General features: G+C 44.4%; 1 protein-coding gene across 8 annotated transcripts in view; it reads right to left on the bottom strand.

The window, feature by feature from the left end:
* The window catches only part of PHLDB2 (pleckstrin homology like domain family B member 2), an 80992-nt gene that overhangs the window by 51079 nt on the left and 10651 nt on the right, over positions 1-19262 (bottom strand). For 5 of the 8 annotated variants that reach the window (XM_027901239.1, XM_027901242.1, XM_027901244.1 and 2 more), the window contains exons 1-3: positions 15346-15392; positions 6576-6685; positions 1933-3281 (exon numbers count right to left, since the gene is read on the bottom strand). In XM_027901239.1, the coding sequence (XP_027757040.1) occupies positions 1933-3281; positions 6576-6624 (1398 nt within the window). In that variant the 5' untranslated portion in view covers positions 6625-6685; positions 15346-15392. Of the gene's footprint in view, positions 1-1932; positions 3282-6575; positions 6686-15345; positions 15393-19262 lie in introns of those variants that run through there. The other 3 variants (XM_027901245.1, XM_027901246.1, XM_027901240.1) reach the window with 3 other exon arrangements.

Below are 19262 nucleotides of genomic sequence, written 5' to 3'. Positions count from 1 at the left end.
AAAAAAAAAAAAAAAAAAAAAAAAAAAAAAAAAAAAAAAAAAAAAAAAAAAAAAAAAAAAAAAAAAAAAAAAAAAAAAAAAAAAAAAAAAGCTGTTCTCTTTGAAATACAAATACGTTGCTTTTATGACTGATTATCTCAGGTTTTACAGCATGACTGTCTGGAAAACCTTCTGATAAGAAGCAAAGAAGTAGTCACCGCTTTGTATACACAAAACGCCAGGACTAGGGAGAAGGAAGGAGATTTCTGAAAGGAGCAGAGGACAGGCAGCAGGACAAAGGCAGCAAGAGAGAGAAACAACCCACCAGCATTTCTGCTGATGCTTCCCACAACCTTTCCTAAGCCATCCAGCCATTTCCACTCACAGTCAGTCCCTCTCACCCTGGGGGTCCCAGTTCCTGCTCCCAAGAAGCCACAGCTTCAAGGGGAGCCAGCAGAGGTTTTGGGGGGGCAAAGCAAGGCAGGGGTGCACACATCTTGACACTCACAGAGCGTGAAAGGGGCAGTGCCTGCCACCCTCTCACACCTGTGCCTCAACTCCACAACCCTGGCTTTGAGCAGGCAAAGATGAACATTTTCACATCTTGCAAACAATAGTTTGTATCTTATAAACTACAGCAGTGAGTGGATTAGGAATAAAAAGGAAGGCTCCTGTCTGCGTAACAGGTTCCTCACCAGCTTGCATCAAGGGCATAAGTGAGACAGGGCAGGGGAGATATCTGAATGGGTTACAATTCTTTAGCTGAACCTGCTCAGTCGAGGGCTGAACCTGCGATTCAAGATGGGAACAGTGGCCCTGCACAGGCACTGGGTCATTGCTAGTGACCCTCTACAGGCAGCCCCTGCTCCCACATTCCCACTACTACTGCATTCTGCCTCCTCATGGCTTTTCACCCCCAGCCTGCCTGGGAAGTGAACTCTCCTGCAGCCTTACTGCCTGTATGCCGACTAGACAGGTTTAAGAATATCCCATCACCATTTTGCTCACATTCATGAAGATTTGAATTAAAGCACAAAAATGTAAAGTTAATGTCTCAAACCTAAGACTCAGGAATACCAACCGGCCCATCTAATGACCTCTGCTTCTATGTGGATAATAAAACCAGGAAATATCAATGCATGATTCAGGGTCAGGGACTCCTGAGGCCACTTAGGAAACCTTTATGAAGAACTATTAAATATTCCTCCAGAGAGAGTTTCAATAAGAAGCTGTTTCAAACACCTTTGTTTGCTTTGAAGACCTTTTTACTTTTCCTATTCAAAAGCTGTTTCTGTAATACATAAATTACATTCTACTACCAAGTTTAATCCCAAGCTGAAGCAGCATGCACTGCTTTGCATTGACTAGAGGCAAAGAAAGAGACCCAGGCCCCCTCGGCTACTTGCCCTTTTGGGTGGGGGAGAAGCAAGGAGGCCTGTATTTTAATGAAAATACTCAGGAGGAAAAGTAAAAATCAAGCAGAAGAAGCCCTGCTGATGGATGCTGAGCCCACACCAATGCATACCTAACTCCACAGCCCACACGGCTCAGCAGTTTAGAGGGGAATCCTTTTTTTTTCCCCCACTTACCACAAAACAGTGCCATCATCTAAAATTAAAAGTCCTGGATCCCCGCAGTGTAATTTACGGGTTTTATGTATGCAGACATTTTAACAGAGCCCGCAGGATAACTGAATGCAATTTACATGGGTTCCAACATTTTTTCAGGATGGCTGAATAGCACTGTCTGTCCAAGCTGTTACACTGCAGCAACCTATTTAAGCATTGGTTTCATGTAGTGCGATAACAAATGACGCATCTGAAGCGGTCAACGTTTGAATTCCAGAACAGAGCAGCCTATGCTTTGCTGTCTAGCCATCAGAAAGGTACCTGGGATGGGCATTTTGCAAGGGCTAAACGTCACGACAAACCAGGAGGAAAAAAAAAATATTACCAGGCGTTCCATCTCCTGCTCCCGAAGTCGCTCTTCCCTCTGCCTCCTGTGGTAGTCCATGAGGTCTTCTCTTCCTGAAATTGAGCTAATGCTGTTCTTCCGCTCCCGCATGGACGTTTGCAGAGAATTTGGCATCTGTCTGTAACTTTCCAGATCTGGGTCATCAAGTTCCATGGAACTGGTGGAAAGGTTTCTTCGGACAGAGAACGACCTGTCAAAATCCACTGGGGAGAAAGAACTACTGGGACTTGTTCCTGAGAGCCCAAGTCTATCAAAATCATCAGGCAAATATGGGGAAGAAGGTGCTAAAAGCATTTTTTTAGCAATTCGAGGGCTTGGAGGAACACTAAGAGTTGAACTCACATAGGGATTACTCCCAGAGACAGAGTTTGCATGTGGTGAAACCCCTGAGCTGCAAGAAGAAAAATTCAGGTAATTATCAGCATCTAAAGCATTCTGAGGTAGATCTTTTTCTCCAAGTTTTTTCCTTTTACTATTACCCAGAGAGCTTCTGGGGGGCAAACTTAATGGCACCAGCTGGTTTTCTGTTGATTTATAAAGTCTGGGTAGGGAACGACTGTATGCTCCCATATGACTTAGAGATCCACCAGAGTATTTCCTGGGCCGTGAACCCAGAGTTTCCATCATCACATCCTTGTACTTAACTGGCTTTATGTGAAGGGCCAGGCTGTTTTCAACATTCATCCTCCTACCTTGCTTTGGACTGGAAGGCATGCTGGCTGCCCCCGAATTGCTCGCAGGTGAAAGCACCAGCTCGTTCCCCGAGCTTCCATTCCACATAGTCAGAAGAGAGCCTGAGATCTTCTTTGTCTCCAGCATTCCTGGGAAGTAGATGTTGTCATAAGATTTATTTTTCTGACTGTACTTTGAGTAGTGAAACTTATCCATGTGTCCAAGGGATTTCTCATTTTCTCTGCTGGCATGAATATCAAAGTCTGTCCTTCCTACATTGTACCCGCTGAGGGATGGTGACGCACCTGATATGGAACCCAAATGCTTTGCAGAGATGCTTTTATCTGGAAGATATGGGCTTTCACAGGGGAACTGCTTGCCTCCTTGAATTTTGTTAATAGAGTGTGTATTCTTAACACTGGAGGAAGAATTAGGTTTAACTGGCATAGGTTGTGAAAGGGTTAAATAAGAGCCAGCATAGTCCCCGTTGGTTTTAAATTTGAGAGTTGATGAATATTTCTTCGTATTGAGGTTTTCCATAAGATCCTGGAGACCATTTTCAAGGGAATTTGCCACAGAACCCTTTCCCAAACTAGCATTTTGTAATTCCATCTGTTTTTGTGCGTGGCTATACTCTGCCATAATCTTACTGGAATCTGTAAAGAAGACAAAACAAGAAGAAAAAGTTTTTAGCAAGTAAGTAGCCTCCTGCATGTGCATGCCTTCACATTAACTGAAAAAGAACACTTCTTGGAGTAATTACTGTGTTTGTAATAAAAGGTGGGAATGCACAATTTGCCCATCTCTGTTTTTTCAAAAGATGAGACTGAAAAAGGTAGAGGGACATCACCAAATTCATACCACAAACCAGCAACACACTTGGGAAGATGCTATACTCTTTCTGTGCTGTTCTATCCATTGGAGGAGTCTGTGGGTTAGCCTTTATAATTCTGAGCCCCTTAGGATGTCCACGATGTAAGGAAGCATTTACTGTCCTGATGTATTACAGCTGTCGAACTGAGGCTAAGGGAGAAGATGCAAAGCAGACGGCAGAGTGAAGCACCAAATTCAGGTTTCCCAGGGCCAAGGACATAAGATATTGCTCTGGATCACCTCTTCTTTTAACCTGTGCAGCTAGTGCATCTGAGCCCAACATACTAATGAGCTCAACTCAAAGCTCAGTAAGAGTTTGTCACCCTTTTGCTTACCTTGTGCATTATCCTGCAAGGCCTAATGGGAAAGTACAAAATCAAGGCACATTTTTCAAGGTGTTTCAGCTCATTGCTCTTAAAACACAAAGCTGTAACTACATCTGCAAAGAGCACTCTGGTTAAAAGATAACCTTAAGGAAGTATAATGCTAGGCTCCATGACTTCATTCAAAACAACAGAACCACATGACTGTTAAAAGCACTGATGGGGGTTAAGGTTACAGGTCCTAATGCTTCACGTTCAGAACCACAATTTATATTCTGGAAGGGAGGAGGCCAAAAAAGCCTTTACTGTGGTGGATGTTATTGTTCAATGACGTGTCAAGCTCTAGCCTACAGTTCTAAGCTCCACTTTGCCAAAAGCAAAGAAAGGAATTCAGCTCCTGACAGTGCCAGTCACTGCAGGAGATAAACAGGACCCCCAGCAGGCTTACACTTAGACCTCAGCTGATGTAGATGTGACATTATTTAACATTTACAGCAGCTCCTGGGATGTGCTAGGCTGTGCTTCGAACTAATAAAGGACTCAAGTGTCAGTTCCTGCAGTGCCAGTGAGTGTTGATTCTGAAAATAAGGGTCAACTCTGGGATTTACTCTTGGCTCAGTCACATTTCACCTGTGACTTCAGACACCTCATGAGAAACCTAATTTCAGCTTGTCACTCAGCAGGGACACCTAATGTGCGAAGTGCCCCTAAAATCCTTGGAGGCAATATTTTAGTCCTCTTCCAAGAGCCACTTTGGGCAATTATAAGAACCTAGAAACAAAACTTGGCATTCCTGCCCCCCACCAGAGTTCATATAACCTGATTTCACTGATGATCACTAGGTTCAGATATCTAGTGGAAAGTGGCAATGAATTCTTCACCCAAGTCCTTGTTTCTGGGACCTTTCTTGCTAATTAGGCAAAACCCTCTGGAATTCATTACAGTCCAAAGCATAAACAAACCTCTTTTGCAGAGGCTTCCTCTGTGCAAACAGCGCTAAGTCCAAGTACATAACACACAGTCTCCTAAATTCTTTAAGAACAAAGGTAACCATCACTAATAATAGAACTGCATAGGCAGAAGATAAAAGGAACCAGCATTACAGCACACACACACAAACCCCAAAATTAAATCAAACACCTTCTTGAGCACAGGGGACCTGGCTAAGCAGCTGTTAATTACAAGCTCTGGTAGTGGCCAAAAACATTAACTTGCACCTTCAAAACTAAGCCTCAAGTTTACTACTACACAGAATTTAGTATTTTTGTACTGGGTGTGATTATGTGATTTATACTATATTTCTAATTTTAACACATCTGTTATAATGATCCAGCTATCTAAGTTGCCTTTGAACCAGGGAGTTCAGAGAGTCCTCCTCACACTTTGAGCAGCGAAACTGCAGTTTATTATAATAAGACATTTTACTTGGTACATTTTAACTACTTTCATAAATTTTGATAACAGCAATAGCGAAGTTCAAATGAAGAAGAGGAGTATGACCCACACTCAAAAGAACTCTTGTCGGGACAAGACAACATCATCCGGAAAATCAAGCATTCATCATATTAGTGGTGTTTTAAGGAAGAAGAATAAGATGTAGAAGTTATCTAAGAGCATGGATATAAAGCACAATATATATGCCTTCTATACTTAGCCTTCCATTGTGGAACTGAACCTAACTTCCACCTTCACCTTTCTTTCTCCTCCTCTCTTCCAAATCTCTCTTAAATTTGAAATCTAATCTCATATCAAAATTGTACTGTCCAAACCTTGACTTGAACACAGCTGAAGTTCAAATATTTTTGCATAAATTCCACTGGCTCCTATATAAATAGCTTAGCAGACACGTTAATAGGACATTAATAATTGTTCATTACTCTATTACTACACCACTAGGGCACATTTAATCCTACAAAGACTGGATGTGTTTGCCAAAAAACAAGTTAGTTCATGGAAACTTGCATGCCTGTTCACCACAGCAGTGAAGGGTTCATTGTACTTGAAATCCAAACAACTACAGTAAGAAAAGTGTGATGATACCTTCATGTAGCCACTCAATTTCAGCTTTTCTCTACTATACCTTTTACCAGTTCCTCTGCATTTATTGGTTCCAGCACCACAGTGCCCGCAATCATATGGTTAAATCCCAACCGGATGACAGCACATGTTTAGATGAAACGTAGCTGCTTCCCACAAACCAGATCTTGTTTGTTTTGTTTATTTTTAGGACAATGTTTGGGTAGAGACTTCATGAATATGCCAGGATGCATTACACATCCTGGCTGATGCTGTCTTCACATGCAGCTATAGAGACTGAGGCCGGGAGCACTGGGACACGACGTGCCCTGAACCCATCCTGCATCCAGGTCAGCCCCAGTGTTCGCACACAGCACAAGGGTCCTCTGTTCAGCAAAGTATTTGCTGCCTGGAGCTACAGAAGGAAATCCTTCCAGTTTTTTATATTCTCTTTCCCACCCCACCCCCCCCGTCATTCCTTTTCTTCCTCTCCCGAGTGGTTTAGCTGGGGGTCACTGATATCTACTCCAGCCAGGCATTAAAACTGAGGGGGGAGGGTTGGCTGTCTGCAGCGTATCCAGCTGTGGCCTTGTTGTGCCTGGTAAATGGAGTTAGGCATGGAACAAGAACAGAGCGCTGATCTTATCCATGTGTCAGGAGAATTAAAGGACCAAAATCAATCAGAAAGGCTGGAAGATCTCAGTACATTTACAAACAAACTTCATTTTAATTTATTACCTGATCCAGCATTCTGAAAGGAGGAGAGGTTACTTCTGTTCGGCATCATATTCGTCTTCTACAGGACGGTTAAAACAACACTAATTAGAGTGAACCAGATAAATTATGATCTGCAAATAAGTAACAAAAGAAAACAAACAAACAAACATTGTGTTAAGTGCATTCTGAGAACATTTTTGAAGCATATAATATAGACAACAATTGGCTTTTCTTAAGGTGAAATTTCATAAGACAACTCAAAAAAAAAAAAAAGAGTTAAAAAGATATTTGGAAGGGACTCTTTGTGCTTAATGTGGAGATTGTGGGGAAAAAAAAAACACCAAAACAAACACCTGTCTGCAACTGGTTTATCAGTTTAAAAGTACATATAATTTGATTTGATAATCAGCTATTATCTATGATCCTCACTCTCTACAGGCAGTTACTAGTCACAGCTCCCGAGTTTTGTCTCTGATCCTGTGGCTTCCTTAAGAAATCATTAACAAGGTTGGACTTTGTTTCTGAAGACTTTATTTTTGAAAGCCCATGGCCTAGTTTCAGCCGATGCAACGCCAGCATCCTGCAATCATGAACAAACCTATGCAGAACCAGGTGTGTGATCCAAAACACAGAAAATGTTTTGGCATAAAATGATTTCTGAGTTTCCAAAGAAGTCAGACTGGGAATGCAAAGAGATTCTTTAAAGTTTGTTTAAAAAAACTTCAAACAACAACAACAACAAAAATTATATGGCTACAGGAGAAACTTGGCTTAAAAGAAATGCCAAAAAATTAAATTCCAGCCACTAAAGACTAAAATTAAATCTAAATCCAAATAGAAGATCTCTAGTGAGTTGATCTATTAAAAGATTTTTTTTTTATACACACATCTGTTTTTAAATGGTCGGCAAAAAACCATTTAAATTGCATCAAGTGACAAAATTAATGGTGACCATCTGTAGGTCCTCTGGGCTTTAACTCTGGACAAGCAAATAGAAATGCATCAGTAAAACAAGTGAAGAATGGAGACAGATGTCTGGGGTTGTCTAGAGACAAGCCACCTATTTAATTAACCGCAGTCATCACAGCCCCAAGGTTCCAGGTTTCTGGTGCACAGACTTTCTGTGCCATGCTTTTTCATATTAGTCTCCTGGGATGACAGCCCTGGGAGAAGGGAGCTGACTGCTGATCCTTGCAGAGGGAGGCTCCTTTATTGTGACCTCTGGCTTTTCCCTCATCTGCTCCTCACAAGCTGCTCTCCCAAAGGGAAGCCAGTCCCTGTCCTTTTGCTCTCTTCTCCCAGGAATCCCTCTGTGCTGGTCTCATTTTGCAGTGCTTTTTCTTTCTGTGCAGAGGTCACTTCTTAGTCCTAAGGGGAGTCTGCACCCCACCAGGCACCTCCTCCCCCTCACAGTGAGAAGTGGCCTTCCTCCAAGATCACCCAATCGACCATTCCCCAAAAACAGCACTGCTCTTCAAGGAACCAGAATAAGAAAAGAGATCCCTGGAGCACCACACTTCCTGAGGGGACTCACCAACCATGTCCACTCTCTCCACTATCACAGAGTTGAAATTTTTCCAAAGCAGATGGGGGAAAAGAACCTGGACAGCAGAGAGCTTTTCATCCCAAGTTTCATATTCAACAGGTTATTTTATTAACATGAAACATCTACCATCCTTTTTACCTCACTGGGTCTTCTACCCCACAGACAGACTCCTCTAATTCATCCCAGTTCGCCTCAGCTCCTCCAAACTCAAAACTTGGCTAGCATTCCAGGAGCCTAACTTTGCTAGAGCAGGTCTGGGAGACTGCCCAGGGACCCCTGGCAGGGCTGTGGCAACAGGCAGCTGACCCCAGCAAGAGGTAACAGAGGTTCTCCCACTTGCCTCTGCATTTCATCTGCCTTCCAAACGTGAAGCACTGGGATGCAAATCCAGTTAATACTGCCAATTCATTGCCATCTTGGCATATTGCTTGGGTAATCTCTATTAAAAATATTGCACTTCAAGCCCAGAGCTCCCCAGAAAACAATCAGAATTTTAACTTTTCTAGAACCCGTTCAAGTTGACGCAGAGAACTAGTGACTCTCAACATTTCACCCTGTTCTGCAAAAGAAAGTGTCACTGTGTCACTGAACAGGAAAAAACAAAATATGGGCAACTTGGAATAAAAAGACAGAAGAAAGGGTCAGTCAAAAAGAAGGGAAGATATAATTGCATTTCCTGAATCTCTAACATTGCTGCTTTATATTCAGATCACCAAATTTATCTCGTGAGATGACAACTATCACTTAATCAATGTGACAAACATTAAGAAGAGCACAGCTGGAAGGGAAGGGTTTCTATGCAACTGAAAATTCAATCTTCAATTCAGTTTGGTGAACACCTGGGTTTGCTAATAACTAAAAGGAAAAATGTCTTTTTTAAGGTTAAATATTTATATGGTTTCAGTTTGAGTTTGAGAACTCATTACACATCTCTTTTCTAAGAGATGAGAGATCAGAGAAGTCATCACCTAGTAATAATTGAATTGGGGGGGGAGGGGAGAACTTTCTAAAAACTCTCCACTGCTAGCAAAAAAAGAAACAATTAATGAATTAATGAACTAAGATAACAAACAGCTCAAAATCCACAGTATATCTGCTCTCATGAAATCATATGCTTTCAGATGAGGTTATACAGAGCCTCCAACAAGGCCTCCAGCAAGGCTGTCTCTCATTACAGAGCACATGCCACACTCTGCCTTGTCTGGAACAAAGCAAAATTATTTCATCTGGGATTTATAAAGTCATCTGAAGTGAATGTATACAGCATTACCAATCATGTTTCATCTCTACAGAGCCCAGGCCAAATTAAGTTTTGTTCCACTAACGACCAGAAGAAACAGTGATTCACGACTCAAACAGGCAGCAAGTCTAACAAAGGATTCCAATTTTAAGACATTATAACACCAGGTGGCTCTACAGTAAAATCTCCTTTCCCTTGTGCAGTGGTTTAACCCCAGCTGGCAACTCAGCCCCACCAGTGGCTGACTCTCAGGATAGGGGAAAGAATCGGAAGAGCAATAGAAAGACAATTCGTGGATTGAGTTAAAGACTGTTTAATGGGTAAAACAAAAGTGACACAAAAGGCAAAGCAAACTAAGGAATTAAATCCCCAGGAAAGTAGGGTTCCATCACACGTAACAGTGACTTGGGAACACAAACACCATCATTCTGAATGCTGCACCCCCTTTTTCATTCTTTCCCCAGCTTTATATGCTGAGCACGATGCCATGTGATGTGGGATATCCCTTGGGTAAGCCTGTCAGAGCTGCATTCCCTCCAAACTTCTTGTGCCCCCCAGCCTTCTCACTGGCGTGGCATAAGAAATTGAAAAGTCCTTGACTTAAAAGAAACACTGCTTAGCAAAAACTAAAAACATTGGTGTGTTATCAACATTATTCTCATACTAAACCCAAAACACAATGCTGTAACAGCTACTAGGAAGAAATACCAGCCAAAATCAGGACACTGTGGCTTAGGAGCCTAAAGCTGCAGCTCAACCAAGCTACAGGTACAGCTCTTACACAGCAGTTAGTCCATAGATTTTTCATACCTTCAACAAAATTCAGTATCCAGAGATTTTGTTTTCCTACAGTATAGCACACCTCCGTGCATGAACAGACTGTTCCATTACCAAGCTGATTTACCTTTTTCCTGCATAATTTGAGGACAATGTACTTGCTCCTGATTAAATCAAGTCTGTTTCCCCCCTCATGATTTACTTTGCTTATTTACAAACAAAAGTCTTGATAGGCTCAATCTGATGGCAAACTAAAACCCACTGGGATCTACTGTTTACCTCCAAAACACTTAGGTGTAAATCCATCTTTCCCCAACCCCTTGAAGCCCCCTGTCAAACTAAAACAATATATTCACAGAAGGGCATCTGCATAATTTGGTGAGATTCTGTACCCACGAACTACTGAATGGACACATCCTTAAGAGAGAGCAAAGCCATCCCTGCCAAAAACTGAACAACTCAGCAAAGCTGTTATCTAAGGGTCACCTTAAATATCCTTCTTCATTTCCACCTCCCCCACAACACAGTACATTAAACCCCAAAAACCACAGCTAGTTTCCTGCCAGCAGAGCCCTGAAATCTGCTCGGTCCCTGACTTTTCACAATGTAAGCCCTGCAACACACAGGTTCCTTCATGCAAGTGAGCACAAGGTCTGGTTACAGGCAAAGGGTGTTTTAGTTCCTAAAACTCAGTTTGGCACCTTCAGCAACACTAAATAAGTTAAAAATCAAGTATCTGTGAATCAGATTTGACTAAGTCACTCTCTTGCAATCCTGCAGGTTTCCGATGTGGAAAAGGGAGTGGCACAGGAAGTCGCTCTTATGGCTTACCTCTTCCTCTGAGAAATTATCGTGTTGGATATTGGAGAAGGAGCAGAAATAAAACAATACAACAGAAAACACCCTAGATATCTTTACTCCCCTCATAAACCGCATCTATTTTCGTGAAATAACCACACCAGCAACTCCAAAACCTGCACCTAAATATGACATTTTTAACCATTCTGTCTTACTGTTAAAGCATGGTTCTCTCTGATAAGGATTGATGTTGTAGGCATTGTCACATCAATTGCTCTTTCCAGTAGACAGATGTAATCATTTTAATCAGGTCACGACAGCTGACAATTTTAAATGCACATCGAAAATGAAAACATTCATTACCATGTAAATGTTATGGTTTGGTGACTACAAATTGAGATTTCAGCCATTGGTATAAGAGACACCAACTGCTGAGTGTGTCCAAATAAAACTGACAGGGGAAAAGTTGAAGCTTTATAACTTTTGGTCCATAATAGGTACTCTTACCTGAAACTGAAATTGTGGAAGTACACATTTCAATGAATTTAACCTCATTCCTATGCATTTGGTAGGACAAGAGACTAGACCACCTACTCATACCATATTATTTTAGTAGACATCACTGCCTCCTCATCTTACAGTCACACAAACCACTGTTTCATCAGGACTAGTTCATCAAGAGAAGTTAAAGGAAGAAGGAGAGTTAATTCTTTTCTGCCCAAACAAAAGCTACCAACAGGCAGAAACATACTACAAGAGATCTCTGTTAAAACAATTAACTCCTTTCTTCACACAGAAAAACAGGGTTGGCAGAGGACAAGCCTAACGCCAGTCATATGCCTCTTTTCCATCTTGGTACCCTTCTGGTAGTTAAGCTAAAGAGTCTGACCAATGACTGGTTCATCTCATGACAGTAATGACAAGCTCCCTGGTATCATTCTCGTGCTATTTCATTAACTCCTTTCCTACTGAAATGGTGGGCATGCTCAAAAGATTTCCAAGCTGAGACTAAAATTTCACACAGAGTGGCAAATAGAAAGCTCTGCTGGTGGCTGGTGGGCTGTGACTGCTGACATCTCATTGTGCAGACTAACAAACAAAACCACCACTAACAAACCAAACAACATAGCTGGTGTAGTAATATCTCGATCAATATAATCCTCACTCCTGAAGCCCAAGAAATACAGACTTTCTACATCTAAAATTTCATGAAGGGGATGGAGTGCGAAATAATTACGTACCCAAATTCACACCATAAAGGAACAGAAATTGTCACTGTACAAGAGCATGAAGACCTTAAAGAAAAGTTCCTCCTTTTTCCCATCCTACTTGACAGGATCAACTTGACTCTGGAACACCCCTAACAAATTTAATGAGAGCTTGCTATAGGTAATTAAGGTAAGCAGGTAAATAAGGCCTAGAAAATTTAAGCAGTTAGAAAAACTAATTAGAACAGCTTCAAGGATCATCTACTCTTTTTTCCTTCTTTCTTGGATGTCCTTACCATTTTGCCCCATCTATTGCATTTTCCCACTCTTTTGGGCAAATTTTCCCCACGATCTGCTTTCCTCTGTGCTGATTTCTTTCACTGCCACTTTGTGCCTGTCACTTCCTTTCGATAATCAGTTCTCTCCAGTGCCCACTTATTCTGACAGTTTCTGTCTCTCGCTTCATTCTTCCATTTCTCCTCAATTTGTCTCCTTTCCAAAATGCTTGCCCCATATTTCCAAACGTCCCCTCCAGCTCTTTAAGGCTTCTTCATTTTCCAGCACTCTCAGGGCAGCAAGCATGCCCCCAGAATAAATACTTCTCATCACACTTGCTTGGCAAACCCCATCATGACAGTGATAGCTCAAGTGACACCCGCTGTGGCTGCTGTGCTACCAAGCCATGGGTCTTCTTGCACACAAGACAGCATTTACCAGCAAGTCCCAGGGCTGTGTTCCCTTGAGCAAAGAATATGGGTACTACACCTGCAGTTACATCATTTACTATAACTAAGGAAGTTAAATAAAATGGTTCACTTAAAAACTGACCCCATCTGCATGAGTCTAAGTAAAGAAAAACCAAGCTTGGTCACACTTATGGAGTTCACTCTACAAAACAGTCTCTGGAAGACCTCCTTTGAACAGGAGAAAACTCCCCTTGGATTTCTGTGGCATCTTAGATGTGCTCTACCGGTCTCAAACAAAACCTAAATGAACAGCACCTGCTCTGAACAGCCAGAGCAGGGCATCATCTTATAGGTAGTCATTTAATTCAATGGGAAACATTGCTTCCTACCCTGACAGCTGCTACACATCAGAATCAACTGTTTTAACAAATTAAAACGGAAAGAATACACTCCATGTGCAGTGAACACAGCATTAAGTCACCAGCACTCTCCCCACCCACTTTGCTTATTTCAGCTTTTCTCTGGATCTTCAAGTGAAAAAGACAAAAAAAATCTTTCTATCCAAACCCCTTTAGTCCCTCTGATCCAACTCCAGCCTCAAGATGGTTCTGCAATCTTTACCTCACCCATTCTCAGCTTCCTATCTACAAACAAAATACTTCAAATTTTTCACGATGGGCTTTGTTCCTTCCCAACAATGGTCTACTGGTGCCTTTGCCTACTTTCAAGGAGCTGGTTGATAACTGCATCTGATAAGCGTAGACAATAACTGATACGGAAAAAAATTGCTACTCTTCCCCTCCTGCTTGCTGGCAAATATTTCCATTCCCTCAGTAAAAACCTTGACACACAAGTGAGTCCATTTAGCATTTGTCAAAATGGAAGGGAGACAAATTGCTGGTTTGCAAAAGGAAGTGTGTAAAATGAACTATCTAGAAATGACAGAGTATAACTATTTGACAGCCCAAAAAGAATCTCTTTCTCTTTTATCCTCTCAGTTCAGACGACCCCTCCCCATGACAGCAAAGGTAGGCACTCTCCCATCTTCTGATTACTTCATCTTCTGTCATTCCTACATTCCTTCCTTCTGCTGTGGGAAAGCAATCCCATCCTCATCCTTCGAAATTCCAGTTGGTACTATCATGCCTTACCTCCTCCCATGTTAATACCTTATCTTTGGTGACATTATCCATGAGACTATAGCGAAAGAAAAAAACTGAGAAGTTCATCAACATGAAAACTTGCACAAAGGGCCACTCCTGCGTCCCTCTTCCCCCAAAAGAGGGGGAATATGTGGCACAAAGATGAAATATTCACCATGTTCTGACTGGCAAAATGTTCACGCAGATGCCCTGGAGATGCAGGCACAGAGAATTCGGACACGTGCGGAGTCAAGGCTCAGAGACAAGATGACAGGCTGACAAGATGAGCATTTGGGGGAAAAGGAACTGGTGACAAAAGCCATGTGTTCGAGATCACGCAAGCACTGTGGCAGGAGCAGAAAGCCCATCTCTTGAGCCTCTATGTAAGCACAGTCAGTCTATTTACACTTCTGCACAGGGGGAAATTCCTCAGGCAGCTTCGGAGCAGGAGGAGAAGGAGTGGGGGCTGTAGTTTTCATCCCGTTCCTCCTTTTGCTGGTGGGCAGCAGGTATCTTTCCGAGAAAGCTCGGATCTCCAAGCTGAATTCACCGCCGAGCGCCCGGCTCCCAGCGCCACGGAATCCCACCCTGGCTGCTGACAGGGCTACACGAGGGGGGACTTACGAGCTCTAAATCTGTCAGGGGAGACCGAGCCCAAACCCCTCGATTTCCGTTCGCAAAGCGATCAGCCGTAGCGCCGGGTTCCTGTTGCTAAACTCCACTGATGCCGAGACTGCATCCATCCCCGGCTCAGCCCCGGGAACCCATCCCCGCCGGGCACGGCAGCCCTCGCACAGCCGCAGGAGCCTTTAAAAGCCACCCGCCGAACAAAGGAGAGCGGACAAAGAGCCCTGTCCCACGTCTTCCCTTCTATCAGGTAGACCACCGACGATGGAAAACCAAACCAAACCAAGCCAAGCCAAGCCAGCCCTGCTGTTCCTCCCTTGCCTTCTCGGACCACGGACGCGCGGGGACAGATGCCCCCGCCACCGCCCGGGTCAGAGGCTTTGTTCATCGGCGGGGACGCGACAGAACCGGGGGGAACACCCGGACGAAGAGGGAGGGAGAAGCGTCCGGCGACGAATGGGACAACGGGGGGAGCCCCGTCTCTTTTAGCTGCGGGGTCCCTGCCGAGACGGGCGGCAAGCGGGGGACCCCGCCGCCCCCACCCGTCAGACGTGCGAGGGGGCCGGAGGCGAGGAGGTGGCACAAACTCCCCTAAAAGTAGCCAAAAACAGGGGACGACTGCGAGTGGCTGAGCCGGCGTCAGCCCGGGCTCCGCGCGCGCGGGAGGGACCCTCTCCCCACGCCCGCGGGGCTCCGCCACGAGCGGCGCCGCCGCTGCCCGGGTGGGCTTCATCCACCCCGCGGGACGGCGCTTCCCCCGCACTCACCGCCGGCTCCGGCCGCCGCCGCTCCCCGCGCATCCCGGTCCCCGCTGCCCGCCCGGCTCTGGGAGCGCCGCCGCCGCCGCCCCCGGGAGCCGCCCCCCGCCGCAGCGCCCGCCCCCCGGCGCGGCCGGGGCACCCCCGCGGGCGGAATGGTTCGCTCCCCTCAGGCCGGGGTCGCGGGAGCGGGGCGGCCGAAGGGCAGCCGGGGTGGGGGTGTGCTCGGGGAGGGGTTAGACGGGTGAAAAGGGGGAAAAAGCCAGCACAGGGATGTCCCCGGAGGGGCCACCGCGGGCTCTTCACGATCCATAAATATGAGTCGCCAGGCAATTTCCTGCCCGCGAGATTAGCTGAGCAAACAGGGCGGCGCTGGCAGGGCGCGGGCCCGATTTTCCGTGCCCAGGGCTGTGGCTGCGTTTACCTGCGCTCGCCCGCCGCCTCATCTTCCTCTCTTCATCGTCTCCGGTGAAGCAGTTTTACAGAAGGGGCTGCCCTCCGCCCTCCTGACTCCGGAGCGGAGCGGGGTTGCCTCCTTGCCCTGGTTGGGGTGTCCCTGCCGCTCACCCAGCCCGGGGTCACACCCTGCTGCCACCTGCCAGAGGCGTCCCCCGATTCAGTCTTACCTGAGAAAAATACACCTGTGAATGTATGTTAGCGCACACAGACACACGTGTGTGTAAACACACACGGGGGTCCCAAAGGACCCCCATCCAGGCCCCATGCATCAGCGAAGGATGCACGCAGGTGGCAGCTGCCACCACCAGCATTTCGCTGTCCCAAAGTGGGCAATGGGCCGGTGAACCCGTCTGGCCCTTGCTGGAAGGGTTTTCACACCAAAGCAAGCCTACGAACCAGCATCGGCTCGGCAAAGCATGTCTGCCAGATCAGCACATCTCACCCATCCCGTGTTTGGCAAGTGCCTGGGGATGCCAGTCTGGACCCTTCAGGGTTCCTGGCTCAGGAGGCTGCTCAGTGACAGAGGCAGCGAGGCTGACTGCTGGGTTGCAGCTGTTGCAAGGGAAAGAGGGCAAAGCCTCCAGAGATGTGTCATGCCATCCCTGGGTTCGCTGGGTGCTGGGAGCCCAGGGCGTATAAGCAACCCTGGCTTTCCAAGCGCTCAGCTTGCTATGGCAAAGCCCGGCGATGAGAGATGCGAGCCAGCCCGGAGGGCTGTGCTCAGGGCAGTGAGCCAGAGTACCCTGCATAGCGATCTTGTTTTGTGCTGTGTGGCCTCGTCACTCTACCTTTTCCCGTTTGTTTCTCAAAGAGGAAATTCGGGCATTGCTGCACATACCTGCCGTGCAGGGGTCCTGTGGGATGAGTCAAAGCTCACACGTCCCTCGGCCAGGTAAACCATTGCCGTGATTGCTGACTGTTCCCATGTGCCACGAGGAAATGGGGGCCCTTGTGATCCAGTTCCCGCCTAGCATATTCCAGAGGATATTTTACTTGGCTAGAACAGTTACTTTATCACAATATAAATGTTGTAGTAACTGGAATCTGTATAGTAACACCCAAAATACCGGAGAATATATATATATATATATATATATATATAAAACCAAACAGAAAACAAAACAAAAACAAACAAAACCCCACCAAAAAAAACAAAACCAAAAAACAACACCCTTGGCTATTCTGATGTCTCCTGCAGTTTACATATAAAAACCCACACTTTGAGACCACTTACTCTAATAGGCCAGAACCTGGATGGGCTCTTCTGTGATGCCTCCACAAACATACCAAATGCTTCATTTATCACTAGCACTGAACCTGGCTTTTCTGTTTTGTTCACTGAACAGGAAAGAAGGAGTACACACAGTTAAGAAAAATAAAGGCAGAGGCATGTAATTAATGCAGAGTTAAGAACATGCTCACAGCTGGTAGAGGTGAGAATGACTCGTAACCCTGCCACAGCCAGAACCAAAAGCAGCCAGCCATCCCTTCATCTCACATAATCTTCCTTTTCCTTTTAAGTGGGAAAACTCTAGATAACAGCCTGAAAAAATCTCCCTAGCGAAAACGAAGCCTAATAAAAACTGTAACTTTGCTCTTGCTGTTAAACTGTTACTCTGAAGGACTTTCGATATGCCAGCTGAAACACACCTTCAGTTAGTTCCTACTCAACACATGAGTTCCTATCAACACCTGGAGAAAGCAGACCATGTGCTTCCCCTGACACCTGTATGATGGGACAATTCTATCTCAATAAGTGTCATCTGTTTCTTGGCAGCAAAGGAAATAAAAGTAAGGAATAGGACTTCTCTCTAGACAATAAGAGGTACTTAAAAGCAGCCATAGCTGAGCCCCTAAAATAACTTGGTAGGTTGTAATGTCTAACAGGCAAGACTCTGACAATTTAAAACAACAACAAAAAAAACCCTGTCTTGGAATTTTTATGAGTGGGAAAGACTTAAAAATTAACAAACAAGTGAAACTCCAAAAACTAAAGAGCTGAAAATTCTTGCTTAAATAAAAGCAATAATGTTACTATTAAAGAAAGTCAGGAAAAAGTGTATGGAAACTGGCGCAGGAGCTACAAGCCATAGATAGGTTCAACAATCCACCTAGCTAGTATAAACTGTTTTCATGGCAATTGCACAGCTACAACAACTGTGCTGCATATTATAGAGCTTTTAAAATTCTCCACCCCTCAGCATGCAAGCACGCCCAATAAAAGTTTAGTTTCCATGGTAATTCATATAAGTAGAAATCAAATGTTGGAATGTTTGCAAAAATCATGCTTTAATCAGGAGCATTGAAAATGGTAATAAAATACCATTTTATTACCATATTTCAATGTCATGTTCCTGTAAGAGGGAAGGAGAGATCAGCTGCTTCAGAACTGAAGTCACCTCTGAGCAGGCACCTACAATTACAACCTGGTCCCTTACCTTTACAGATTTTATCCACATCAGGTGTGGACATGACTGCATTTCTGTCAAATGAGGCAGAGCTGGTTCAGGCTTTGTGTTACCTGCAGGAGGAGAGCCTGACAAAATTGGTTGAGATAAAGCTACCCATTGATGACTGGGTGCTGTTACACCCAGTCTTTTCTTTGGTGGCAAAACTGGTCTGGTTTCTTCCCTTTCCTGCCTTAACTATTAGTTTGCGTTCCTGAATTATGGTTTGTGACCTTCCTTGGAGGGTTGATGCAGTTGTTTGTGAAAACCAGACCAAGAAAATAATCCAGGGGAAACCTCTTCCTTCCCTGCACCTTCACCCCTTCCGACAAATTTCCAAATAGTACTTGCATTAGGGTGATTGATGAGAAGAGAAACTAATAGATCTGAGCCACTGTGCTTGAGACCAAACCTCTGCTTCTTGAACTGGCATCACCAACACACTAAAAGATTATCAAATTGCACCCTTTTTGAACAAACATGTCACAACAAATGAAATCATAAGGTTCAGCGCTTTCCATCATTTAACCAGAGCATTTTGAACCACTGTGAAAAAAACCAGCTGTTGTTCGCCATTGCAGAATAAAAATACACAATTGTTTATAGCTTGAAAATAATAACAATTGTCAGAACCAGGACTTCTGGTGAAACTTCAAAGCAAGCAGCGATTCTTCCGCTGTAACTTCCTCAAAGACATTTTGAGGCAATGTAGAAGAGTGGATGGTAGGTATTGAAAGAAACTTGATTTTTATGGCTCGTTGGGGATCTCTGCAAAATGAAAAGGCAACATGAAGCGTGACTGCATTCATCAGTACCATTCCAGTTTTTAAAAAATTACACTAAACAAATAGTTACACGGGTCATTCTAGTTAAAAATCTAAAAATCTGTAAATGCAGCACACAGTAGGGGATGTATATCAAACAATAATATAATAATGAAAGTTGGTGTTCAACCAGTGGAGTGTTCTTATGACTCGGCCTGAAACCTAAGTTGTCACACAAGAGCTATCAAGAAGAAAC

The sequence above is a fragment of the Empidonax traillii genome, unplaced genomic scaffold, assembly GCF_003031625.1.
Source record: "Empidonax traillii isolate 1590-97213 ecotype Southwest subspecies unplaced genomic scaffold, ASM303162v1 scaffold767:size301186, whole genome shotgun sequence".
In the NCBI taxonomy this organism is placed as follows: Eukaryota; Metazoa; Chordata; class Aves; order Passeriformes; family Tyrannidae; genus Empidonax; species Empidonax traillii.
Note: the sequence above shows the minus strand (reverse complement) of the source record. Positions and strands in the feature narration are given on the sequence as shown.